The sequence below is a fragment of the Daphnia magna genome, linkage group LG1 (genome assembly GCF_020631705.1).
Source record: "Daphnia magna isolate NIES linkage group LG1, ASM2063170v1.1, whole genome shotgun sequence".
Lineage (NCBI taxonomy): Eukaryota > Metazoa > Arthropoda > Branchiopoda > Diplostraca > Daphniidae > Daphnia > Daphnia magna.
Genome location: NC_059182.1, coordinates 16,291,599 through 16,313,541, shown reverse-complemented (window position 1 = coordinate 16,313,541; position 21,943 = coordinate 16,291,599). Strand labels below are relative to the sequence as shown.

At 40.0% G+C, this 21,943-nt stretch overlaps 3 protein-coding genes and 1 long non-coding RNA gene across 8 annotated transcripts; 1 reads left to right on the top strand and 3 right to left on the bottom strand.

The window, feature by feature from the left end:
- Positions 1–32: 32 nt before the first annotated feature.
- On the top strand, positions 33–2,298 carry LOC116928214 (F-box/WD repeat-containing protein 4). Its single transcript, XM_032935284.2, has 8 exons — positions 33–516; positions 577–675; positions 750–802; positions 898–1,063; positions 1,123–1,261; positions 1,333–1,511; positions 1,595–1,723; positions 1,821–2,298. Exons 1-8 carry the CDS (start codon positions 236–238, stop codon positions 2,125–2,127), a joined length of 1,353 nt encoding a protein of 450 aa, XP_032791175.2. The 5' UTR covers positions 33–235; the 3' UTR covers positions 2,128–2,298.
- Positions 2,151–3,354, bottom strand: LOC116928230. Its single transcript, XM_045178337.1, has 3 exons — positions 2,742–3,354; positions 2,551–2,662; positions 2,151–2,471 (listed from the first exon to the last, which is right to left on the bottom strand). Exons 2-3 carry the CDS (start codon positions 2,643–2,645, stop codon positions 2,327–2,329), a joined length of 240 nt encoding a protein of 79 aa, XP_045034272.1. The 5' UTR covers positions 2,646–2,662; positions 2,742–3,354; the 3' UTR covers positions 2,151–2,326.
- Positions 3,355–3,441: 87 nt separating this feature from the next.
- On the bottom strand, positions 3,442–4,220 carry LOC116928248. Of its 2 annotated transcripts, XR_004397000.2 has the most exons (4): positions 4,206–4,220; positions 3,748–4,135; positions 3,556–3,625; positions 3,443–3,478 (listed from the first exon to the last, which is right to left on the bottom strand). It is a non-coding gene; the product is annotated as an uncharacterized LOC116928248 (long non-coding RNA). The 2 variants fall into 2 exon arrangements; XR_006650768.1 differs by lacking the exon at positions 4,206–4,220 and having other exon boundaries at positions 3,442–3,478; positions 3,748–3,966.
- Positions 4,221–6,627: 2,407 nt separating this feature from the next.
- LOC116928168 (protein phosphatase PP2A 55 kDa regulatory subunit) lies at positions 6,628–20,557 on the bottom strand. 4 transcript variants are annotated; one of them, XM_032935281.2, is made up of 7 exons: positions 19,494–20,557; positions 13,813–13,940; positions 10,241–10,306; positions 10,049–10,146; positions 9,696–9,974; positions 9,285–9,627; positions 6,628–8,833 (listed from the first exon to the last, which is right to left on the bottom strand). In XM_032935281.2, exons 2-7 carry the CDS (start codon positions 13,910–13,912, stop codon positions 8,295–8,297), a joined length of 1,425 nt encoding a protein of 474 aa, XP_032791172.1. In that variant the 5' UTR covers positions 13,913–13,940; positions 19,494–20,557; the 3' UTR covers positions 6,628–8,294. The 4 variants fall into 4 exon arrangements, with proteins under 4 accessions (XP_032791172.1, XP_032791169.1, XP_032791173.1 ...); XM_032935278.2 differs by having other exon boundaries at positions 13,813–13,899; XM_032935282.2 differs by lacking the exons at positions 13,813–13,940; positions 19,494–20,557 and adding an exon at positions 11,303–11,436.
- Between the last annotated feature and the right edge of the window lie 1,386 nt (positions 20,558–21,943).

The window sequence follows — 21,943 nt, the reverse complement described above, 5'->3', positions numbered from 1 at the left end:
CGCCTCTAGTGGCCTTCTTGGCTAATACGTACTTGGATCGTCATTTGTTTTTACAAAAGAAAAACAATGTCCTCCGCAGAGCTAAAAAGTTTAAATTTCATATGCTCGATTATTCAACGTCACTTAGCAATTTGAATTGCCAGCTGGCAATTTTGCCTATTGAATTGGACTATTAGGATTGAAGGGAAATGAGATCATGCTTCACTCTTCTCAGTAGTTGATTTGTTAAATAAGAATGAGTTACACGTCGAAATTGGATGCCAATGTAGACGGTAATAGTTCCCTTAGCACAGGCTCCTTAGCAACACATGATGACGAACAGCTCCCATCGTTGGCCAATTTGCCGACTGATATTTTGTTACACATATTTGCAATGTGTGGGCAGCGTTGCTGGCCTTCCATTGCTCAAGTCTGTCACCGATTTTATACCATATTGGGAACAGATAGTTTCCTCTGGGAACAAGTAACAAGGCAGCTCTTGCTTGTTAACCAGTCGTCTTCAATTTTTCGATCCAAGTAAGCTAAGACATATTAGTGTTGACTCTCTTACATTGGTTTTTCCCTTTTGCATTACAGGAATCACAGTTCTTTATCTGCACAAATGAGATTCAGAATTTACAACCACTGGCAAACAGGGGTCTGTCTGGTTAAACCAGTTGCATCAATTCGTGAAAAGTGATACTGTTACATTCTTTTTACACAATTCTACTTAGAATATCATTATCTGAAGCTGTATCTAAAAATTTCAGACATGTACTTCCATGGTTGGTTCTGAAATCGGATGTCCTTTGGGTTGGAACAGGTAAATGAGAAGAAGTTTTATATCACCATTTTCTAACATAAGAAAAAGGATGTACTGATCTTAAAGTCTGCAATAAAACTGTAATTCACATCCAGGAAGTCATATAAAGGCATATCCTAGGATCCAACCATGTACTTTTCTTCGCAGTAAACCTTTACAGGGGAGAATGAGACCAACACTTAACCTTTCTAGTTCTAGAGGAGATTTGGGTCGGTTTGCCGTCAAAAGTGGGGACGAAGATGTGGTCGTGGCGGGCGATACGTAAAATTATTTCTGTTGTTGTTATTTACTGTTTGAATGTTTCAATCCGTTCGGTTTAGAAATGGATCCATTTTCGTTTGGAGGGCTTCCACAGGGAGACTGCAATTAAAAAAGACAAATTGCCACTCATCCGACGTTGCTTCTGTCAACGTATTCAAAAATGTGATTGTGTCTGGAGGAAGAGATAAATTTGTCAAGGTATGTAGCTAGAATATATTTTCTTTCGATTCATCGATTGTTAAACGACAGATGTATTATTGTTTCGCTAGGTCCTTCGATTTGACAACTCAATTTCACATCATAGTTGGAAAAGTATTTATACGGCTGAAGAGATTTATTTAGATGACAGAATATTGTCGCTTGATATCGACCCATCCGGTACCTTATTGTGTACGGGGACTGCTGGACATGGCGGTGTTCCACCGTCTCATCTGTTTGACTTGACAACGTACGTAAAGCACTCGGGTTTCGCATTGCTTGGTTATAAAGACAGCAGTCATTAACCGCGACTAAACGGCTTTCCATCTTTAGTGGTGCCTTAATTTGTCCCCTACGGAGACACTTTCGAGTCGGAGAAGGTGTTTATGACGTGCATTTTGAGTCGCCTAACGAAGTGCTAACTGGTGATTTCAACTCCGCCTTACGCCTTTGGGATTTGAGGTGAATGATTTTTTGTTGTTGTTATTTTGTTTGTTACAGTTTAATGATTTTCACATGGATTGGCGGTTTTAACCTTTTCTTCACTCCAATAATTCAGGACGCAAAGTAATGTCTCGGTATGGGAAGACCCTCACGATTCCGCCATCAATTGTATTGCAACTGACAATAACATGACCATCTTGACTGGCACAGCGACGCATGGAGGAATTCGCATTTGGGATAAGAGACAAACCCGGTGTGTTCAGCTTTATTATGTTAAACCTGAATTGCGATCGCCTGTATATAGTTTAGATTTCGACTCATCCGAATTGTATACGGCTCTCGATACTTCGGTTCTGAGTTTCGATTTCAGCGGTGGCAATAGGAAGCCGACTAAAGATCTGGTTGCTTACCCGTGTAACTGATTAAGTCATTTGTACCAATTATATAAACAATTCATTTAGTTTATTTAACTTCTTAAAGGAATGTTAAGAAAATTCAAAAATTCCCCAAATGATGTAAACATAACTTCTGTTTTATGTGAAGTCCTGTAAATACTACAATGTTTCTTTAAATTACAAATGTGAGTAAAACAAGAGGTTTGCACGTTTTCAGTGTGGAATTTTAAAAGAGATGCATGCTGGCAAAATTGTCTTTGTTCTTATAGACCGGGCCCCATGCCCCATACTTTTGCGAGTCCATTTTTTGACTCGACGAATATCTACTCGACGAGCCATACTGCTGCTTAGTGCCAACCTGGCTGTAAGACCTGTGCATTTGTTTTTTCCAACAAAAGAAGCATTTGTTAAGAAATGATTTCGTTGATTTCACAGCCTTCGTTAAATTACCTGCCAGCCGCTGGATCACTCACGTATCCAGTGTCTTTGCGTGAGACGGCCGTGTTGACGTTCAACTGAGATTTGGATCCGGATTCTTGCACCATTTTCTTGTTTGGCAAAACTGAATAGACCAAAGGAAGACGAGGAAAAATTAAATACGATTGAGATTTGGCTACGGATAACATGAAATTGTTATGTACACGAGGAACTAAGGTTGCATCAAGTCTTGATTTGACTATCGACCGGTAAGATCTGTCTACGAATATGCAGGACGAGCATGGCTTTATATATGGTACCATCCTAACGTTTGTTCTCAGTGAAGCTGGAAGCCTTGATCCGCTTTAGCAAATAATCTCCACAGTCGAAAAGGAAATCCTGGCTAGCCACCGAACAAGGTCTCAATTCAACCTCACTACTTCCCTTGTTACGCTCGAAAGGGTTTTCACCATTTCCCATTTTCTTTCCTTGTTTGCATACGTATTGATAAACTTTCAGTGTTGAAATACCCTTCGGTATAAATCTGCAGGCGATTGCTTTAAAAGACAAAGACTTTCGAATCAAGAGATCACGTACTGTACACGTGATCGCGAAACGGGCCAGAGACTACAGTCATCACTAGCCACACACAAAAAAACATGACAGCAACTGTTTTTGGTTACCCTGTTCGTCCTGCCTTTCCCCGTGAAATTTACTTTTAAAAAATTATAATTTTTAAACAGCAAAACGCTCGAGGCCTCTGCTGACCTCAAAATCAAAAAGGAAAAATCTAAGCTAACGAAACGAGTAGATTTTTCTTTTTTGCTTTTCGTCAGTTATTTGAACCTGCCATTTAGGGTAGTGCAACAGAGCAGAAGAACCAGACGCGACATGGATAAGACAAAGAAAAAAAAGCAAATGGTTGCTCACCTCAAGGAACGTAGTGAAGCAGCGTCAAAACCTGTGAACAAAAAAGAAAACGAATTTGACTCATCATAGTAATTATTTGATAAGATATTACACAGTTTCGTGACTCACCCTTAATTCTTTCTGATTGCCTGAGTTTCCCAGACGGCTGCCTAGGAGGGATTGTAGGTTTTTATTTAAACTACAAAAGCAGAAAAAAGAAAGATAATTTAACAACAGCCTTTCCATAGCAATTCAGTATAAATGAACTTGGGGAAGAAACTAAGAAATAAGAAAAACAAAAAACATCAGCTGATTTCTTACTTGGCGTTAAGTAGCAGCAGCAAGTCGTAGCTTGAGAGAGGGAAGTTCTTCATTAACACGAATGCTTTGTACTAATAAATCATAATTTAGAGATGATCGAAGTAAATAGCTTCCGTTGTTGATCAAAGAAATTTGACGTGAGACAAAAGCAAGTGAGTTGACTGACCGATTCTAAACAATGTCGGAAGGTTGACTGTGCTGGATCAGAGAGAAGGGTCGGCCATTTATACCCCCACGCCTTACAGACCGGTGGGGTAACCGTTCACTCTGAACGTGTGTTTCGACTTGAAACTCCTGGAGTGGAGGAGGTGGAGGACAGAAGGAGGAGAAGGTGTAGAGAGACCTGGACGATAGGACCTTTTTTTTGTTTTTTTAAAGGAAAACGCCCCTGTGTGCCAGTAAGTAGAAAAAAAGGTGCAGGTCTTTGAAGAAATAAAAATAAAAGGCCATTGGACCACCTGTTGCTATCCCCCTGAAGACATATTTGACACGTGCAATGAATCACGTACAGTTTGCATAATTATCAACATTGTCGATTTGTTTTTAATTTGGTTTCTTAGTCAAGAAATCTACCAAGTTTTTGGCTTTAATGGACCGCAATTCAGGGTATTGTTTTCAGTACAACTGCGTATTAACATTGGAGAAAGCTTAAGTTCATTTTGGAGCTCGGCTGGCTCGAAAAGTTGTTCCACGAACGGTATTATTCTCTCATCTCTTTCACTGTTCACCGACTGTCTTTCTAAAAAAGCTTTTATATGTGTCTTTCGCTTCAAACGTGGCTAGCCTTGTGGAGGGTATTTTAGTAGATGGCCTTTATTATGATAACTAGCTTCCTATATCTTTCACTACATTCTCCCATGTTTGTAAGAAGTTGAGACACACAAAGCCAAGAGTCGACCTTGTCTCAACTCCGATATCTTCCAGCCTTAACCCACTTGGTTTTAATGTCTTTAATCACACTCGTTTTTAAGCACAAAGCCAGACACGTAGTCCATCGCAACGACTGAAAACAATCGCTGACAGCTAAGGAAATATCCTTTTGGCGAATCTAGAACCAGACAGATCCAGTTGCAACTGGTTTCACGTTCGGCTCTTCTCGTCTTTTTGGGGCGGCTACCACATTATGAAATGCTTTACATCTCTATCCTTGACATTTCTGTGTATAGTCGACATTTGATCCATTTTGCTATTGAATATGAACTTAATAATCTGCTTTCTTTTACATTTGACATAATTTAGAGGAGCATAGAAAGAAAGAAAAAAGAAAGTAGAAAGGAAAATTTGGCTCGTGTTTTACAAGTCTCTCATTTTAACATCTAAAATCGGCACTTGTCCTTGTCCTCCATCATGCTGAAGTTTTTGTTCTTGATGTTTTAAATGTCTCAGGTTCCTTGAAATAAAAACCTCTTCTTGAACTTCCGCGCACGGATTTCTCCTCGTTATGGAAGAACAGCGTTTGTTTCACGAAAGAAATCTCGCTTCGTTTGAGAATTTAAGCCCACGATCACTTTGAAAGTCGGTAAATGTATTTAACATTGTGTGTGTATACGGAAAAGGCAGATGCTGCAATGAACACGGTGGTTTTCCCCGCAAATCGGATTCATAAAGCTAACGGACGAGCACGTGATAGCCGCGTGCTATTCAAATGGCAGGTCCAAATTGGCTGCAGGCTGGTACGCGTGTATACGAACGACCAATGTTTCATGGAAATTCTATTCCATGTTGATGGTGGGAAAACCTTTTGCACGCCTTTTGAATTTGTCTACATGGTCTGCGTGCTAAATGAGGAGGCCCTGAGATATTACTCTCCCCTTTATAGCAAGTTGCGACGTCCCATTTCTCATTTGAACAACAGTTGCCATCCTTAATGGTTTCTCTGAAGAACACCACGACTACCCAACGTTCGGCCACTCACAGCTCGAAAGCAGGGATTGTATTTAATAATACAAAGCGCCTCTAGAGGGGCGAGAACTTTCTTCTATCCAACTTCATCTTAATTTTCCTCTATGTTTTTGGGCCTGTCTGCAAATGACGTCACACGATCTTGCAGAGTTTTAGATCTCCCTCGTGTTAACTACTTCGCCCTTTCATGCAACCTGTTCTGACTTGAACTGAAAGCGCAACACATCCATGGTCGTCTTGTATTTTTTATTTGCCAACTGATAAAATGAGACCAGAGCTTGTTCACTTTAGGGTACCCGAATATAGTTGCAAAATTCCTCAAAATAAAAACAATTGGATCGAATTTAAGATGACCCGCTGTAATTCGATGCCCGCTGGCTCACTTCTACAAATCTGGAATTCAAAATTCAGGAAAGGTCTGCAACTAAAATAAGACAAAAAAAAATCTGTTCAGTGATGTTTATCTATGTTAATCAATGTCAAATAAGCAGTTAACTGGTAAATCGAGTTTCTCGTGACTTGATTCCACTGAATTCGAATTTTAAAATCCTTGAGGTGAAAATTCAACTTCCAACGACGTCAAAACCTGACAAATAAAGAAGTTAAAATGTTGTAGATTAATTAAGTCTTTAAATTACAAGAAAAATAATGATCGATACGTGAAACTTACTTCGTTGATCAGCTGGCTTAGCAATTGAAACCCTGTAAACGATCAATGCCGCATACTTAATTTTATGAACATGCCTTGTGCAAAACTGGTTATAACCTTCACAGGTTACATCCGCATCGATTATGCCAAGGTTGCTGTTTGAAGACATCTAAAGTAATAGGTAAGCTTTTGTTCGCAATGAACAAACTTGGTTAGAAACGTCTTGCCGGAGGAGCTGCGAGACCATCGGAGCTCTATGACGCAGGTACAACGTACCCAATGACCCCAGTCTATGCCCGTGGAGTTACATAACCCAAAGTAACACCCCATCATAAAAGGTCAGTGTATTGTTCCACATGCTACCAAAAAAGACACATCTGTACAACGTACACAACGTGGCCGACTTCACACGTATAAGAGAGGAAGAATGGGGAAGAAGTGAAAAGACAAAAATCATATCATCAACACAAGATTGGATTTGAAGTGAATCTAGTATCGAAAAAAAGTTACAATAAAGAAATGGATTAGCCATCTCTGAGGAAAAAAAAATAATAATAAAGAAATCGGAGAGCATGACGGGATGTGAAAGGGAAATTACACGAGAACCATGTCGGTGTTACACCGCAGGGGATGGCGTAAGTGCGGTTAGATTAGAAATAGAGGTGATGGATACATTTTGTCTGATGGAGGGAACTGATTCTTTTCTGAAAAAAAAAATATATATATGACGTGATTTTGTTCCTTAAGAACGTTTCTCGAATTTCAGTTCTTCCGGGTTTTTTTTAAAACCTTTTCGCCGATGTTTTGGACCACCCTCCGAGCACGCAAAGTGTTGAAAAACTTTAGAAGTGTACAAGAAACATGGTGAAAGAGATGCACTGTAGCAAAATAGGCATAGAGAGTCGAGAAATTGTACTCCGCCACATTTGTCTTCTTATTTCATTCCTCATGAATTAATATCATGGCTCTTCCCTCAAAATTTTATTTCCATTCCCTATTTCCGACACGAAACCTACACGCAGAGAAGACGAAGAAGAAAAAGAAAAAAGAAGTCTCTTGAGCTGACTAGGCTTGAAATGGACGCCCTCTTGGGAAGAATCAATTCTCGCGAATCGGGGCGGGAATTGAACCATTTGTAGCCTTTTTGATCACATCCATTCACTTTCTCTCACAGTCGATTTTTAAACCTCACTCTCGATACTAACTCTTCGGGAAGACAATGTCCTACGACGACGAAAGAAACTGTCAGATCTGCTTGGTAGATCGCTCGACTATAGCGACTCGAGCAGGGAGCAAAAAAAGTGGGTCGAGAGCAAGGGAAGGGGGCAAGAGACAGAAATTCTAGGCCAATGGCGGAAGGCAAAATAAATAAATAAAACATTTTGACACGCAGCGGAGAGCAAATTTTGTTTGGAGAAAAAAAAAAATGGGGACCATTGACATAGATGACCGTCGGTCAGTCAGGTTTAAGGGCTGTGGAGAGCATTCAATAGACGGACGCTATAGCAGCGTTTCAAGATGTGGAAGGTAACAGAGCCTTAGAAGCAAAGAGGGGGAAACTTTGTATAGTCGCTATAGTCAGCCGTTTCCATTTTGTTCCGAAACATAGAAGATTGAGAGAAGAATGAGAGAAGAAGAAAAAAAAAAAAAAAAAAAAAAAAAAAAAAAAAAGGACATGCTAAGGGCAAAGTCGTCCAATGGCAAAAGATGAACGATTTGGCTGTGTTGCTTTACAGTATTCCTTTTGCTGCTGGCTCGACTGCCATTCATCTTGGAACACAAAATGAAGAATTGTCATTTCGGAAGCAATTTTCAGGCAACACACAAGACGAGCCAATTCCCTCTTTCAAACCCTTTTTTTTTTTTTTTTTTTTGCTTTTTTTATTTTATTTTTTTGTTCTTTCGATTTCTTCAAGCCTCGTTTAATAATCTCTGAACACTTCCGGCTGGCCTCTTCTCTCATCTTTCTTTTTTTTTTCTCTTCCTCCTTGTGTCTTCAAAATTTGTCTTGGAATATGAACAGGTTATTTGTAGCCGCTACGGCAATGATGTTCTCGGTTGGATGCCAGGCAGTGTGAAGTATTTTCTTATTAAAGTCCAAACTGTCTACACTGACCTCATCCTTTTTCCGCTTGCCTCCCGAACAAATCTTCTTAGCTTTTAGTGTCGTCTTTGGCCTTGCAATTTCTCTCGAAGCCTCCAATGTGACATCGCGTTTGGAAGTGCGGTCAAACATGCGGAAGAAATTGTTATACGACCCAGTTAAAACGGCCTGGTCGTTGTTGCCCCAGCAGCACTCGAACTTGTCAAAAATACAATCGTTTTCGTAGAGTGAACAGAGTTTGGAACGGAGGTATTCGTGCACTGGATATGTCTCAATCGGCTTCGTTTCCATGTGCAAGTCCCACACTTTCACACTAAGATAATCTCGGGATAGCATGTACCGACCAGAGCGCGAAAACTTCACATCGGAAATGCTGGATATGATTTCAGAGAAGAAGCTGCGGTTAGCGGGATCTTCTGGCTCTTCAAACACTAGAAATGAAAGCAAACAAAATAAGACAAGTTAATTTTGTCCATCTACAACAATAAACACATAAACATGAGTACTATGTAACTCTAGCCACCTGTGCCCCCACAGTCAAGACAATTTTACTATTAAAAAGCCGACATTATCAGATGAAACTGCGTTTTATGGTGAGTTGGATCATCCAAGGCACATTTCGAAAGCAAACTTTGATATTTCTAATAGTTATAAATGCTTAACTAGACTTCAAAGACTCCGCCAACCAAGATTAACTTGTTGCGGACCAGGAACTGTAAGTTGACTTAGGCTACCTTAAATCCAAAGGTTTTAGTATTTTTAATTTTAAGAATAGCCGCCCATGATTCTGGTCAATCTTGGATCACAACATGACCAAAACAATGGACGTCTTAATGTATAAATCTTGCTCAGGGGCGCATATGATAAACAGAAGTGAATTACGTTTGGCGTGTCTGTCACACAAAGCGGCCATCCGCATGTCACAGAGACGTATGAGGCCCTTGCTGGAACTGTACACAAAGTGGTTGCAGTCTGTCGGGTGGAATTCGGAGGCGGTGATGACTTCAGTCAACTCTTCCATATTTGCTGGTTTAATGTCGACTATGTTGAAACTCTGATCTGTGATATCTAGATGCCACAAATTGATACGCAAATCGTCGGCAGATAAATAGGTTTCGGCATCTGAGTTGACGGAGATCGAATTAATGTGATACGTGTGTGCGTTCGCATAAATGCGACGTGGTGATGCTTCAACCATTAGTTCCATTGGCTTCAATACCGGCACCTAATTAACAACATGGAAATGTCATAAACCACTTCCTGGGATAATCCTCATTCACCAGCAAATCTTACCCTTAGTCCTGTTAAGACCCCTTTATCCTTCATTTCACCTGCCTCGTCTTTCAGGTTGTACCCTTCTGCTCTTTTGTCTCGTTCTGACACTTTCCACAACTTGATTGTCTTGTCATTTGTCGAGAGGAGAAAATGGGCTGGATTCTTCCGCCTTAGCCATCGAATTTTATTGATTTTTTCCTCAATTTCCAACGACTTGAGGTAATCGAACTCAGGTTCATGGCTCTGAAAAGTACTGTAGACATTGTACTCTCCTCGTTTAGGTACTGATGTTTTTGACTGCAGAACACAAAAAGTATCATTATAGAAAGAGAATACATAGCACAATAACCAGAACAACATGTCACACTCACCCCTGGGTCTCTCTGAAAGATGACAACCCGTCCACCTTTATCACCAGTGGCCAGCAAATCTCCATCATGATTGAATTCCACACAGGAAATTATGTCAGCTGAAAATTAACATACAATAACATGGAACTTGTACTCAGGAAAGAGATTTACATAGATAAAGAAAACAGGATGTTTGAAAATGCTTATTGTTACCTTCAGTGATTTCATCATCTAGAGTGCCTTTAACTTGAGAGAAGCACCACTGTATTTCGCCATTAGCTGTAAAAGAACACAAACAAGACGGCTGTCAGTGAGAAGGCTGTGTCGAAACATGTATTTAAAAACGGAAGGAAACCCCTTGTTAGGACATATCTGTTAACACTGAAACAGTTTGCATAGGGTAGAAGAAAAAAAAACACGAATTTATTTTCGTTTGATATTTTTGTACCTGCCATTTCATCCACCTCACCCCTCTCACTGGACTCACAAAATTCTTCGTCCTCCAGATTTAATAGTAATTAGCTGTCAAAAGCTAAACACAACTGGATGATAACGGATAACTACGAAAGAAAATTAACAAAATTCACTGTCCTAAAATATCAGTCCCGTCCAATGGCGGGTCTCCGTTTTTTTCCAAAAAAAGAGTACCAAAGACCTAGTCTATAGCCAACACAGCATTGCCAGATGATATTTATCGAGAGAGAGAGCACCCAACCCGTCGAACCTTCACTGCGCCAAATATCAACAAACAACAAAAAGAAAGAAATTTCATTTTTTTTTATCGACGCGTCCCTAGCGCTACTTAGAATTTGCGGTGAATCGGAGCGAAACAACAACTTTTTCTTGTTACTTACGCAATTGTTTATAAAAGTTTCAATTATATCACGGACACGGTCGACTCCATCACTACTTCTGGTACTTTCTTTTAGCGACGAACTCTTATCCGCTAGTGCGCTTGCGTATCATTACAGTGATAAAGATGGTAAACATATGATACCTATTATTGCAGTGCTACCTAGATTGTTCCCTTTCATCTTCAAAAATTCCAAACACAGCCTTGAAATTGCAGCAGACTAACGAACAAATGAGGCTCACTGAAGAAAGACGATGAGAGACAAAGAAAGACAGTCCATTTCCATGTTTGATTATGTTTACCAATTGTTACTCGATCCGCACTAATCGTTTTTTAAACAGAAAGAGACCATCAAACATTGTACAAATCACGCAGTGTAGACGTGTGAAATAAAACCACATAGAATAAATGGAGGTAGCTACCGTCAGGAGGCACTTTTGCCTTTGCTGGCAGAATAGTATTATGATGATGGCCGTAGAGTCGATCCATCCAATGTTCCATCTCTAACTTGTAATCTCACTAGACGTATGCGACGGATCGTTGGACAGCGGACGAGGAGAAGAATGGCAGAATTGGGACGAAAATTGGGCACAAATTTTTGAGAGAAAAAAAAGGCCCCGGAGACCCCAAAAACATAAAAGAAAATGAGGATGAAGAAACGTGACAAACGCGCCGCGGCCACTACGGGAGATGACAGCACTTTCGTTGCATGAAAAAGAAAAAAGCTTCGAGAGAATACACAAGTCAAGAGCAACTCCCGTACAACTAGAAGTCGGGACTATATTGACAAGAGCTTTCTTTTCTGAAACTGTCCATCCGGTGCGAACTAACGACGACTGTGCATCGTGATTAGTCTATACGGCAAAGAAGAAGAAAAAAAAAGCTCAATCGATGGACTGCCTTTTTTATTTACGTCTATCTTCCACAGCTGTTTGGTGGAAAATAGAGAAGATATACTTGTTGAACGGCCCACGCACACACACACACACACCCAACACTGACTTCTCCTTATCGCATTTCTATGTTATGCGTCTCCGTCGACACTGTAAACGAAAGTTTGTTTGCGTCACGTTCAAGCAATAAAACGGGGACGTAAATCATTACCTGCCTGAAATGTAAATAAAAAAAGCAAGAAATGTAAAGCTGACTAATAAAAACCGAGATGTGGGTCTAGTCTACCAGGAGCCATTCGGAATCAAATGGAGGTGCAAGACTTATAATATAAATGAAATAAAAATAATATCGATCAGTCACTCGCTACTACACCAGGTATCGATCGAACAGTGCGCTCAAGCGCTGTTTCGCTCTATATTATCCTGTCTCCTCCTTTTTTTTGTGTGTTTGGTTTTCTCCATATTTTAGCCCATAGATATACATATTATATTCGATGACTCGATAATAATGGAGTTCGTGTTACATGCAGACCGGCCTCTTCTCTGCAAAATCCGAAGTGTGCCAAACAGCCGGAAGAAAAAGAGACACAGAGAGAAAGAGAGTCCGATGAAAAACATGGAAGCGTTGTCGTGTACAAATGCGAGAGAACATGACAAGCGCATCAGACTTGTGTCCAGTCAATACAATTCCGTGCCCGCTAGCTTATTTGGAGGATACTGCGACTGAACAGAGGCAAGAAAAATTGCCGTCGTACTGAATCATTTTAGAAATTACTCGAATGGCTGGCCACACATGATCTAGCACTCCGTAAAATGATTGAAAATAAAAATTCTAAAAGAACAGCGCCATATTTTTTTTAAAAATAAAAAAAACCTCATTTGCAGTGGGGATAAAACAATTTTTTCATCAAATTTCACCAATCAATTGGTATGACTTTCTTGTTTGATTACCTTACGCGGCGAGTTATGTAATATTCTCATTGCACAGTCAACATAGTAGGTCTATACAACGTGTTGATGGTACACCACAATATTGCCTGGTGAGGCACGCTGCTGGAATGCCATCGTAGGCAGAGATCAGCGTGAGATATAACCAACGAGACCGTGAGAATTTTTAATCAGCACTCCATTTACGGTACTGGAATATCTGGGCCTCATAATGGAAGGCCCACTTCATTAGGCGCCCTGGCTTGCACGTATATATATCGAGTGGCCATACGGGAAAATACAAACATTGCACGACATGCTTATATCAGAGAATAGGGTATCCATACGCTCCTTAAATCAATAACTACCGTAAAGCTATATTCGTTTCGTTTTGAACAGCAAGGGATAATGACCAAACTTGGAAGAATCGAATCAATGTCCAAAACGAAATTCAATTGTTTGCTCTGCCTGCTGTGCATTGCTCATCTTGCGGTTCGAATTTCGCATTAGGGCTTGCAAGAGATAACAGCGGCTTCATTCTTAGAAGTAACATGTATTGACTATATAGACCACAATAAATGTGCAGGGAAAGAGACAGGAGATGCTATGCCCGCCCTCCCGCAAATTGAATAATAGAAGGGCGCATCTATAGGGTCGGCGGTTTAGCTGGACGTCCGGCATATTGGAAAATGTCATCGCCATGGTGTCTCTCGTCAACAATTAGATTTTCCTCTCATGTAACGCACCAGCCAAAACAAGCCGGTGCCACACAGCTGAGCAACCGAGTTATCTGAAAAAGCAAGACGTCCGCACGTAATACATTGCTATCGATCTATAAGAGTGGGCAAAAAAAATCAACGGGGCATTTTAGAATAATAAAGGCAGAATGTTTTCATTCTCGCGCTTGTGAAGAATAATTTGTTTAAAATCGTCGCCTTCCAATTGGTGCGTTTCGCTAAGGCGGAATATAATAACGTGGGACGTGTGTTAAAGCGAAAATGATTCGCCGTAGTTTTGTAGATCGTTATATGGCATAGCGGTTTACCATTGTTTCACGGGAGGAGGAATAATTCTTGAATAAGATAATTACACGTAGATTAGAATAATCTTGCCTGGTTTTTTGCTGTGTCCGACGGCTGTGTTCAGCATGGAGCCCAAGCGGGTGAGGCTGGACTGGCGGATCATCAATGGCTTGAATGCTGAATGCTCCATATCAGAAGATTCAACATTAAGTGAAGCTCTACACACACAGAATTAACACAATCACGAAAGAAAAAAAAAAAGAAAAACATGCACCCAAGGAATACATGTATATATAGCATTTTTTAAAATTGATTCCGTTTTCATGAATTTATAAAAACCAACAATGTAAATGTGAAAATAAATATTAATCAGGGAAAGAAGGATGAAGGAACAGCCCTTGCAAAGTAATAATTTTATCCACAGGTGTAAACGTTTATAGTTAAAGGGAGGAGGGGGGAATAGGATAGGATAAGGGAATAAGAAATCTACACAGCAACACGGTATAAAACGCGCATACGCGCACCAGTCTATAAAACACACAACTTTTTGTACTTTGCTCTTTTAAACCGCCATAACGCTGTGAGTGCTTTAGTTAATAGATTAAACAACGAGAACTAATGGAGGATTTGGTGAAGGCGGAGAGATGCTGGTATCTCTATATGCACATGAAAGAGAGAACTGACGTTAAGCTGTACGTTACATAGGTCCTTTTTGCTATCTTTTTTTAAAGGAGGGGGTGGGGTCTGTATATAAAGTGGCACTATATTATCTTCAAGTATTTTTCGGTCGGTAGAAATCGATGAATGGGGAGGTAGATTGTGACAAGGACTATGCATGTGAAGACATAGCAGTCGAAGTGATGAAAAAGACGATATTAAGTCCGATATACAGCTCAGAAAATGGAGGTAACAAAGCGATGCAATTTCAAGAGGGGCAGTACCCAGACGACATTGTCCATGCCTTTCAATAAGACAAGACAGCCCTGCATTAACGTCGAATGTCATTACTTATTCGTCTCTTTTTGTTCTTACTTTGGATTCCTCTGTGTTTGTTTCTCGTGCTGAATCGGGCAAAGAGGGATGTATATAAAGATGTCTGTTTTATAGGTTGCCGTGGTGTCTACGGTCTATCTCTCTTGCAGATTGACTGCCCTTTTGTCTATTTTATTAGCTATGCTCTACACCTTGCCGGGCTACATTCAAGGCTTTGCTTTTCTTTCCTCATTCTGCAAGGCTCTTTCTACCGATCGTTTTGGCCAGTTGGACTGGATCGATCGACCTGACGATCTCCCAGTAGACCGTAACGTCTCCCTCGATCGCCACCGTGAAAATAGCCTTCCTCGCTTTGTCAAGGGAGGAGTCCTATAAAGTCGATGACTGTCTTTTAGTTTTAAGAATATTAAATTTAATTATTATTGGCTATAAGGGAAGGTTCCACACGTTTTGGTTTTGAGATCAAAGAACACGCAGATTAGATCGGTGAACCATCTCACAGAAGAACGTTGAAAGTGACAGTTGAGTGACATCCAGCCCAAGGCACTTGAAGTGGAACCTTCGCATCCGAACTGATCGGATCTCATCACCAAAAAAAAGACAAACAAAGCCCCAAGGACGCAATATATCGCTAGGCTTTATTATATAGGTGTTTTAAATAATACCATTTAGTATATAGCTATTCAACGATCGAAATGCACACGCACACACACACAATTCAACCTTGCAGTGAAGACATTTGTCTTATAGCCTAGCTACATCAAGGACCAATATTTGCTCCTGCGTCAGTCTGGACCTCCCTGGCGTAGACGCCGTTCACGTTCGTAAAGGTGTAACCGGAATGGAGGTTTGGATGAAAAATCACGAAATGGAAGGGCAGATGTCAGAAATGAATAATAGTAGTATACGGATCAATAACGACGATCTTTTACTGCATTTTTAAAGGTCTTCATATCGTTTTTCATTTTGTTCCCATATTTTTATCCGTACGGTCCATGTCATTTTTTCAATCATTTTTCTTTTGTCCCATCTTCTTTTCACGAAGGCCTATATTCAGTTGTACGTTTTCTTTTTCTCGTCCATCCAATCAGTCTGGAAAATGAACGGGCTATATAGATTTAATCTCACTGCCCCTCCAAAACAAATTCGGGATCAATAACTACGTGATTGTGTTCGACAAACAATACAAAATGGAAAATCAAATGGGGATCATGGAATTTGTTTTAGATGCGTCGTCATGCCTTCGCTTCGCTTTTATTATCGTCTCTCGGAAACCAGTTAAAGTGTGGATGATGACGTGATAATTTCTGATGTGCTGATCACGGCATCCCAACTAAAAGTTTCTCGCTCACTAACTGCTGCTGGACGTCTTCTCAAGTTTCCTATCTCCTTTGATGGCCCGTGATTGGTGTTCCCTTGTCGACTAACTATATCATAGCGTATATACGTGGTTGTGTTAGTGTTCAAGTCTAAGGGATGTTTCTTGGAGTTATCACGTTTTTTAGGCTCCTGCGGGACTGGCCGAGAGTTTGGCAACTCATTAGAGGAATCAAAGTTAAATACCAACGGGTAAGAAAAGGTTTCCATCTATAAATAAATATTTTTTTTAAGGGGATGGGGTGGAATAAAAGAAAATCATGTCCTCATTTTCGAGGAAATGGGCACAACAGACGTGGGACGAAAGACATCAAAAAGACATATCAAACACGAAAATGCTATTGACTGATGGTGACTGATGGTTACCATTTTGGACCTTAAAATCCCGCAACGAAAAATTGCAGTTCCGGATGGAAAACCAGAAAGAGCCCAACAGCCCAGAGTGGAGCTTTTCCCTATACACAAACAGGGATTCCGAACGATAAGAATATATACATTGTCTACGTATATTGTGTATATGTAAAGAATATATATGAAAAGAAAGAGTTGCTGAGGTTTCTTCTAGCAGCTTGTCTCGTTTAAATTGGAACATTCAATCGCAAAAATAAATATTCGAGGTAAATAAAGAGAAATGAGGTGATCCGTCATTGTCAGCACAAGAAAAGAAGAACGAAAGACTCCCTGATTTCTGTCTGTCAACATTTTTCCTCATTTTTTTTTCTTCAATATTACTAGGAAACCATTAAAGCAGAAAATCTGTTTCTCGCTATTCCCCCCTCTTTTTTTTTTTTCAATTTTTATGCTGGCTTTATTTTGCATATTGCATAATAAGCTGCTGTTTGTTTTTTCTTCGACTATGTAGAAACGTAAGAAACTCGAGTAGGTTTTTTTTCTTCTTGTTCTTTTTCATTTCCGCATCGATGGTTTACTGAGCTTATCTCACCGGGATACATACATAATAGCTTCAGGGGGGGGGAGGCTTCGGGAATTTCACCCAACATGTCAATCACATTGTTGAATAAAGCTATATATATAAATTCTATGCGGTGGCTGGTGTATATGGTTTTGATTGATTTCCTTTCTCTTTTTCTATTCATCCGTTTTTGCCTCGTATTTGATGGGGTTGTCACGATTAATGGAAACGGTTCTCGGTAACTATTCAGATTTAAATAAAAAAATTTTTTTAGCTGGCTGTCGTCACTTCGATTAACGGCAAGGCTTTTCTTCTGATTTCACTTTCCCTATAGTCTGTAAATCATATCCGCCACAGCAAGTTTAATCACTTTGTGTTCCATTTTCTTTAATTGGCTTTCTTTAAAGATATTCCTGTTAGCATTCAATGCCGCCAACAATGTCGAATATTTTCAATCTTTGGCCTTTGAAGACTAGCCTACGCACACGATTTCACGTATATAATAAACGACTGTTGTATGCAGTTGAACGAGTTCCGCGGGAAAAAATCTTTACAACATTCTGATCTCGTATACTCTTGTAGGATATTGACTTGTCGTAAAGAGGCCGCTATGATGTAGTGTGTTTGCAGTGATACTCGTCTTCGAAGAAAGGTAGTAATATACCCCGAAATATTTAACGATATGTCTAGCATTTTCATTCTTATTCCCCCTCACATTTCACGTGAATAAGGCAGAAAGAAAAAATGAGAACAAGTTGTGCATTAGGTTGGCAATAAAGAAGGACGACCTATTTGATGGTACTGACACTTTACGTGACGTCAATTGCCCTCATCAAATAACAACTGCATTTCACGAGTTTTAAGGTCGCGTATTATGCCTGCGTGTTGCTTAGCAAGGAATTGACGAATCTTGGCCGTGTAAAAGGTCAACGATGTCTGTAACAAACAGCAATTTAAAGACTGTAGGCTACCGTTTTTTTCTTTACCAACAAGAGGGGCTTCTTTATATACACATTGCGTTGTCATTCCTCCTTCGATATTGGCTTCTCGTGACACGAAAATCCAGAGGATTAAGTGAATGGATCAATTTTCTCATCAGCCGCAAGTGATGTTTGTAATAATGATTGCAATCAAATAACGTATATAGCAGGCGAATAATGAACATCGTCGGGCAGATTGAACCCTCGCGTTCTAAAGACTCCCCCTTAAATACTGACAACGTTTTGGCAAAGCTTTTAACAAGGACAGGCACGTAATAATACCCACTATAGAATAATCCTATATATTTCTCTCCTTGGGCGTGCATAATACTAGAAAAACAAAAGATAGGAAGAGAATGGAGTTTGAGACAAACGAGCTCAGTTTTAGATTAAAAAGAGGCCCTTTTCTTTTTTAAATCAGAAGGGTCTATACATGAACGAGTATCACATGAAACTTTGAAAAACAAAAATGAATAAACAAAACTCTCACTCTGAGGGCGCAGTCAAAGTTTCACAATTCTCTCTTAGTAACGAAAAGAAGATATAATTATAGAAGAAAAAAAAAAAAAAAACGGGACATGTATCCGTGATTTTCCAAAAAAGAAAACCCGAATTTTTTTTTTCTGTTTCTCTCGTTGTCTCTCCATACCGCGTGACTGTCTCACGCTCCCTTATATGAAATCGGTTAACGGTTATACTGTTGGCGCTGGTTGTTGTCCCGTGATACCTGGCGCTCGTGACACGGGAACGCGCAGCAGTTCAACCCAGTTCTTTCTCTTTTCCTCTTTTTCCTTTTTCTTTTAAATATTTTAATTAAAATTACAGTTCTTTAAATTTACTTTCGTCTTCTTACGTAATCGCGAAAAAAGAAAAGAAAGACGGGTATATTGTTACAGCAAAAGCAGACAAAGTGGAACGAGGAGAACTGGTCTGCGTATGTGTTAAATATTATTTTAAAATTCTATTCGATTGTACTGGCACGTGCCTCTTGCTTCGTTATCAAATTGCCTCTTTTCTTTCTTTTTTTTTAACGAGATTTACGTAACACGTTTGTGGGATACCCGTCCTGAACGGAATACAAACATTTCTGCTTATAATAAAAACTAACGACAATTCGATAGACCGAGACTAAACAGAACAATTGAAACAGCTGGCCCAGCCCAGGGAGAAAGAAAAACAGGCAGCCTTTATATATATGTGTGTGTGTGTGGATCGTCTAACAAGCTAACAGACCCGCATGACTGCAAACACGGCGCTCAGCCAACGACTGCGCGTTTGGCCTGGAATCTGATTTTAATTAGTTAATTGTCTCCCTAATTATCGAGATTAAGAAACTAACGGAGGAAAACGATGAGCGAGTGTGGAGAAAGTATATAAGCACCCAAGCGCGTAATAGCGGTGTGATACAGTCACCAAAGGAAAGGTATAGGCAAGAGGAATTTAGGAAAATGAAATCCCGTAACTTTGAAAATAATAATTAGAAAAAAAAAATACGTTACGGTCATTACCTCTCGTCTGGATAGGAAATGTCATAAGATATCAGCGATGGAGATGTTGATCAACAAAAAAAAAAATGAGAACCAACCGATAAAAATGTCTGCGGCACTTGAACGAGAAAATAATTTTCAAACGTAGAATTTCTGATATATGACGATCAAAGAACCGATTCACAGCAGGAATACGAAGGAATACGAAGCAACTTATGGTCGCACTAATCTATAAAAACACTAAGCACAAAATGGCGAAACATCTGTTCGGCCGACGTGGCTGTGAATTATAAGTTTGTTTCTTTTTGAATTTCTTGTATGTCACTAGTCGATAAGAAGGGCGTCACCCCCTTTTTTTCTTTTCTTTTCTTCTTGATTTACGATGGCTGACGAATCAACAGCCCGAAAAATTGTCGTTTGATTGGTCGGACGCACTGTATATCACTGGCTAGATAGCGAAACAAGTGAAAGGGACGGACAGTCGAAGTAGAGAGAGAGAGAGAAAAAAAAGAAACAGATAAGAAGACCAAAATAATATATAAGAAACCAGTGTGTTGACAAACGCAAACAAAAGGAAGGCAGAGAAACTCTAGAAAACAAACCCAAATTTTAAGCCGCAAGGTTTTTTTTTTTTGTGTGTGTGTTTTTTGTTGGAGAGCAACAACAATCGTACGGTGAAGGAGATATCAAGTTTTACGACGTAGCCGCCAGCAATGTATCCGCTTCTAAACGAATAGGCCTGTTCTTCGGCGCAGAGAAGTGGACAGATTCGAAGGAAATCCGTAAGACGGTAACAGCATTGCGTTAAAACACATCCACACACACACACGCAGAAAACAGAAAATCAAAATCCAGATGAAGAAAAACAAATTTTCTAAGGTGATGATAACAATGAAGAAAGTCCCGTGAGTTACACCGGTATTAGATCATTCATGATGGGCGGGTCTGATCTTGATCTGAAACGGAATGGAACGTTGAACTATTCTGTTTTTATTGTTTGTTATTTGTCGGCTTGCAAACTGATAACTAGAAAATAGGGGTGGGTGCGATGAGCGAGCAAGGCTTCACTTGATGCCCGATCGGGACCAACTGTTGGAAAATGGGAAGCACGACGACCAAACGGCAGGCCACCCGCGGACTTGGCGGCGACGGCGCACGACGCTAGCGCTCTCTGCCAGTCAAGCAGCTGGGCTTTTTCTCTACATATACACACACACACACGCAGGGCTGTATAGGATATGTTATACTCTGCAGTTACAGTGCATGCGAGTAAGTAGAAAGTATATATATCGCAAAAGTAAAAGGGATGAGTATTTGACGAGAAATGATTCTCGTGTGATGCCAACCAAAGAAAAACGATCAAATTCCACGATTTCTTTTGTTCATGCAAATGCGATGTGACATTTCAAGTGGATGAATGGATGATGCTGCTTACCTCAAAAAAGTGTGTGCAGTTTAGAAATGCGGTTGACGATGCTAGTTTTTTTTTTAACTTGTTTTTTTTTACCGAGAATTTGCATAGCGAATGAAACTCCTCCTTATTCATTGCGCAACAAAAAATTTAAATAAAATGAAAAACAGTGGAGTTATGGTTAAGGTTTTTGCAATTGAACCGTTGGGTCACCGCCTCCAGTGTTCGTCTCCCAAGCAACCAAAAGACGTCATCGCAACATAATCGGCCGAGTAAAAACAGAAAAAAAGAAAATCTTTCTTGTCGGCGTTCTTTTCCTGTTCCGTTGTAAAAAAAAGTCCATCGTTCTGTGTGTGTGTGTGTATTGAATTCTGACGTCATCCTCCCAACCCTATGCAGCTACTTGCTCTCTCATTGATTGTGTTAGTTAGTATTTATTCACAGCCACTCCGCTTCTCCCTTCCCATTTCAATGAAAAGAAAATGAGGAAACATTTCATTTAGATTCTATAAAACTCTTGGCTACAAGGAAAAACTTCGTGTAAAACAGCGAACAAAATCATTACCAATTTCTATGTTTTCTTTCTTTTCTATTTTGCTCCCCCCCGCTTCACTTTTCACTATCAAGTAATAGGCTATATAAACTTATCAGGAAAAGACTTGTTGACTTTCTCCCCCCCCCCTTTTTTTTTCTCATTCCGTTCGTTTTCCGACTGGTTTGTTTTTCCAAGTCCACGAACGTCGCCCACACAGGCCGCTCTTTTACACACCGCAGATTCGTTGGTTGTAGCTCCGTCGTATAGCAAAACAAGAGCGATAAGCTTCGTCATATTATCTACAAAACGTCATGTGCATACAGAGCTTAGGAAGCCGTGTACACATATTCGGTTGTCTAGTGTGTGTGTGTAAACATCCCCCCCCCCCCTTGGAAGTGAGTGAGGACAATAGAGTGAGTCGGAGAAAACAAAAAAAAATGACGCTGAGAAAAGAGCCGAGTGGCTTGATGTCCCTGTGTCACGAGCTGCGATGGATCGATCATTTATGGGTCACCAGACATAGGT

Excerpts from the sequence above, each read along its gene's own strand:
- LOC116928230 (XM_045178337.1), bottom strand. The coding sequence starts at position 2,645 with ATGGTGCAAGAATCCGGATCCAAATCTCAGTTGAACGTCAACACGGCC. Across the intron at positions 2,472-2,550 it reads AGTGATCCAGCGGCTGGCAG|GTCTTACAGCCAGGTTGGCA; the intron begins GTAATTTAACGA and ends ACAAATGCACAG.
- LOC116928214 (XM_032935284.2), top strand. The coding sequence starts at position 236 with ATGAGTTACACGTCGAAATTGGATGCCAATGTAGACGGTAATAGTTCC. Across the intron at positions 676-749 it reads GTTGCATCAATTCGTGAAAA|ACATGTACTTCCATGGTTGG; the intron begins GTGATACTGTTA and ends TAAAAATTTCAG. Across the intron at positions 1,064-1,122 it reads GTGGTCGTGGCGGGCGATAC|AAATGGATCCATTTTCGTTT; the intron begins GTAAAATTATTT and ends CGTTCGGTTTAG.
- LOC116928168 (XM_032935278.2), bottom strand. The coding sequence starts at position 19,518 with ATGACATTTCCTATCCAGACGAGAG. Across the intron at positions 10,307-13,812 it reads CGGACACAGCAAAAAACCAG|CTAATGGCGAAATACAGTGG; the intron begins GCAAGATTATTC and ends GTTCTTTTACAG. Across the intron at positions 9,975-10,048 it reads TCTTTCAGAGAGACCCAGGG|TCAAAAACATCAGTACCTAA; the intron begins GTGAGTGTGACA and ends TGTGTTCTGCAG.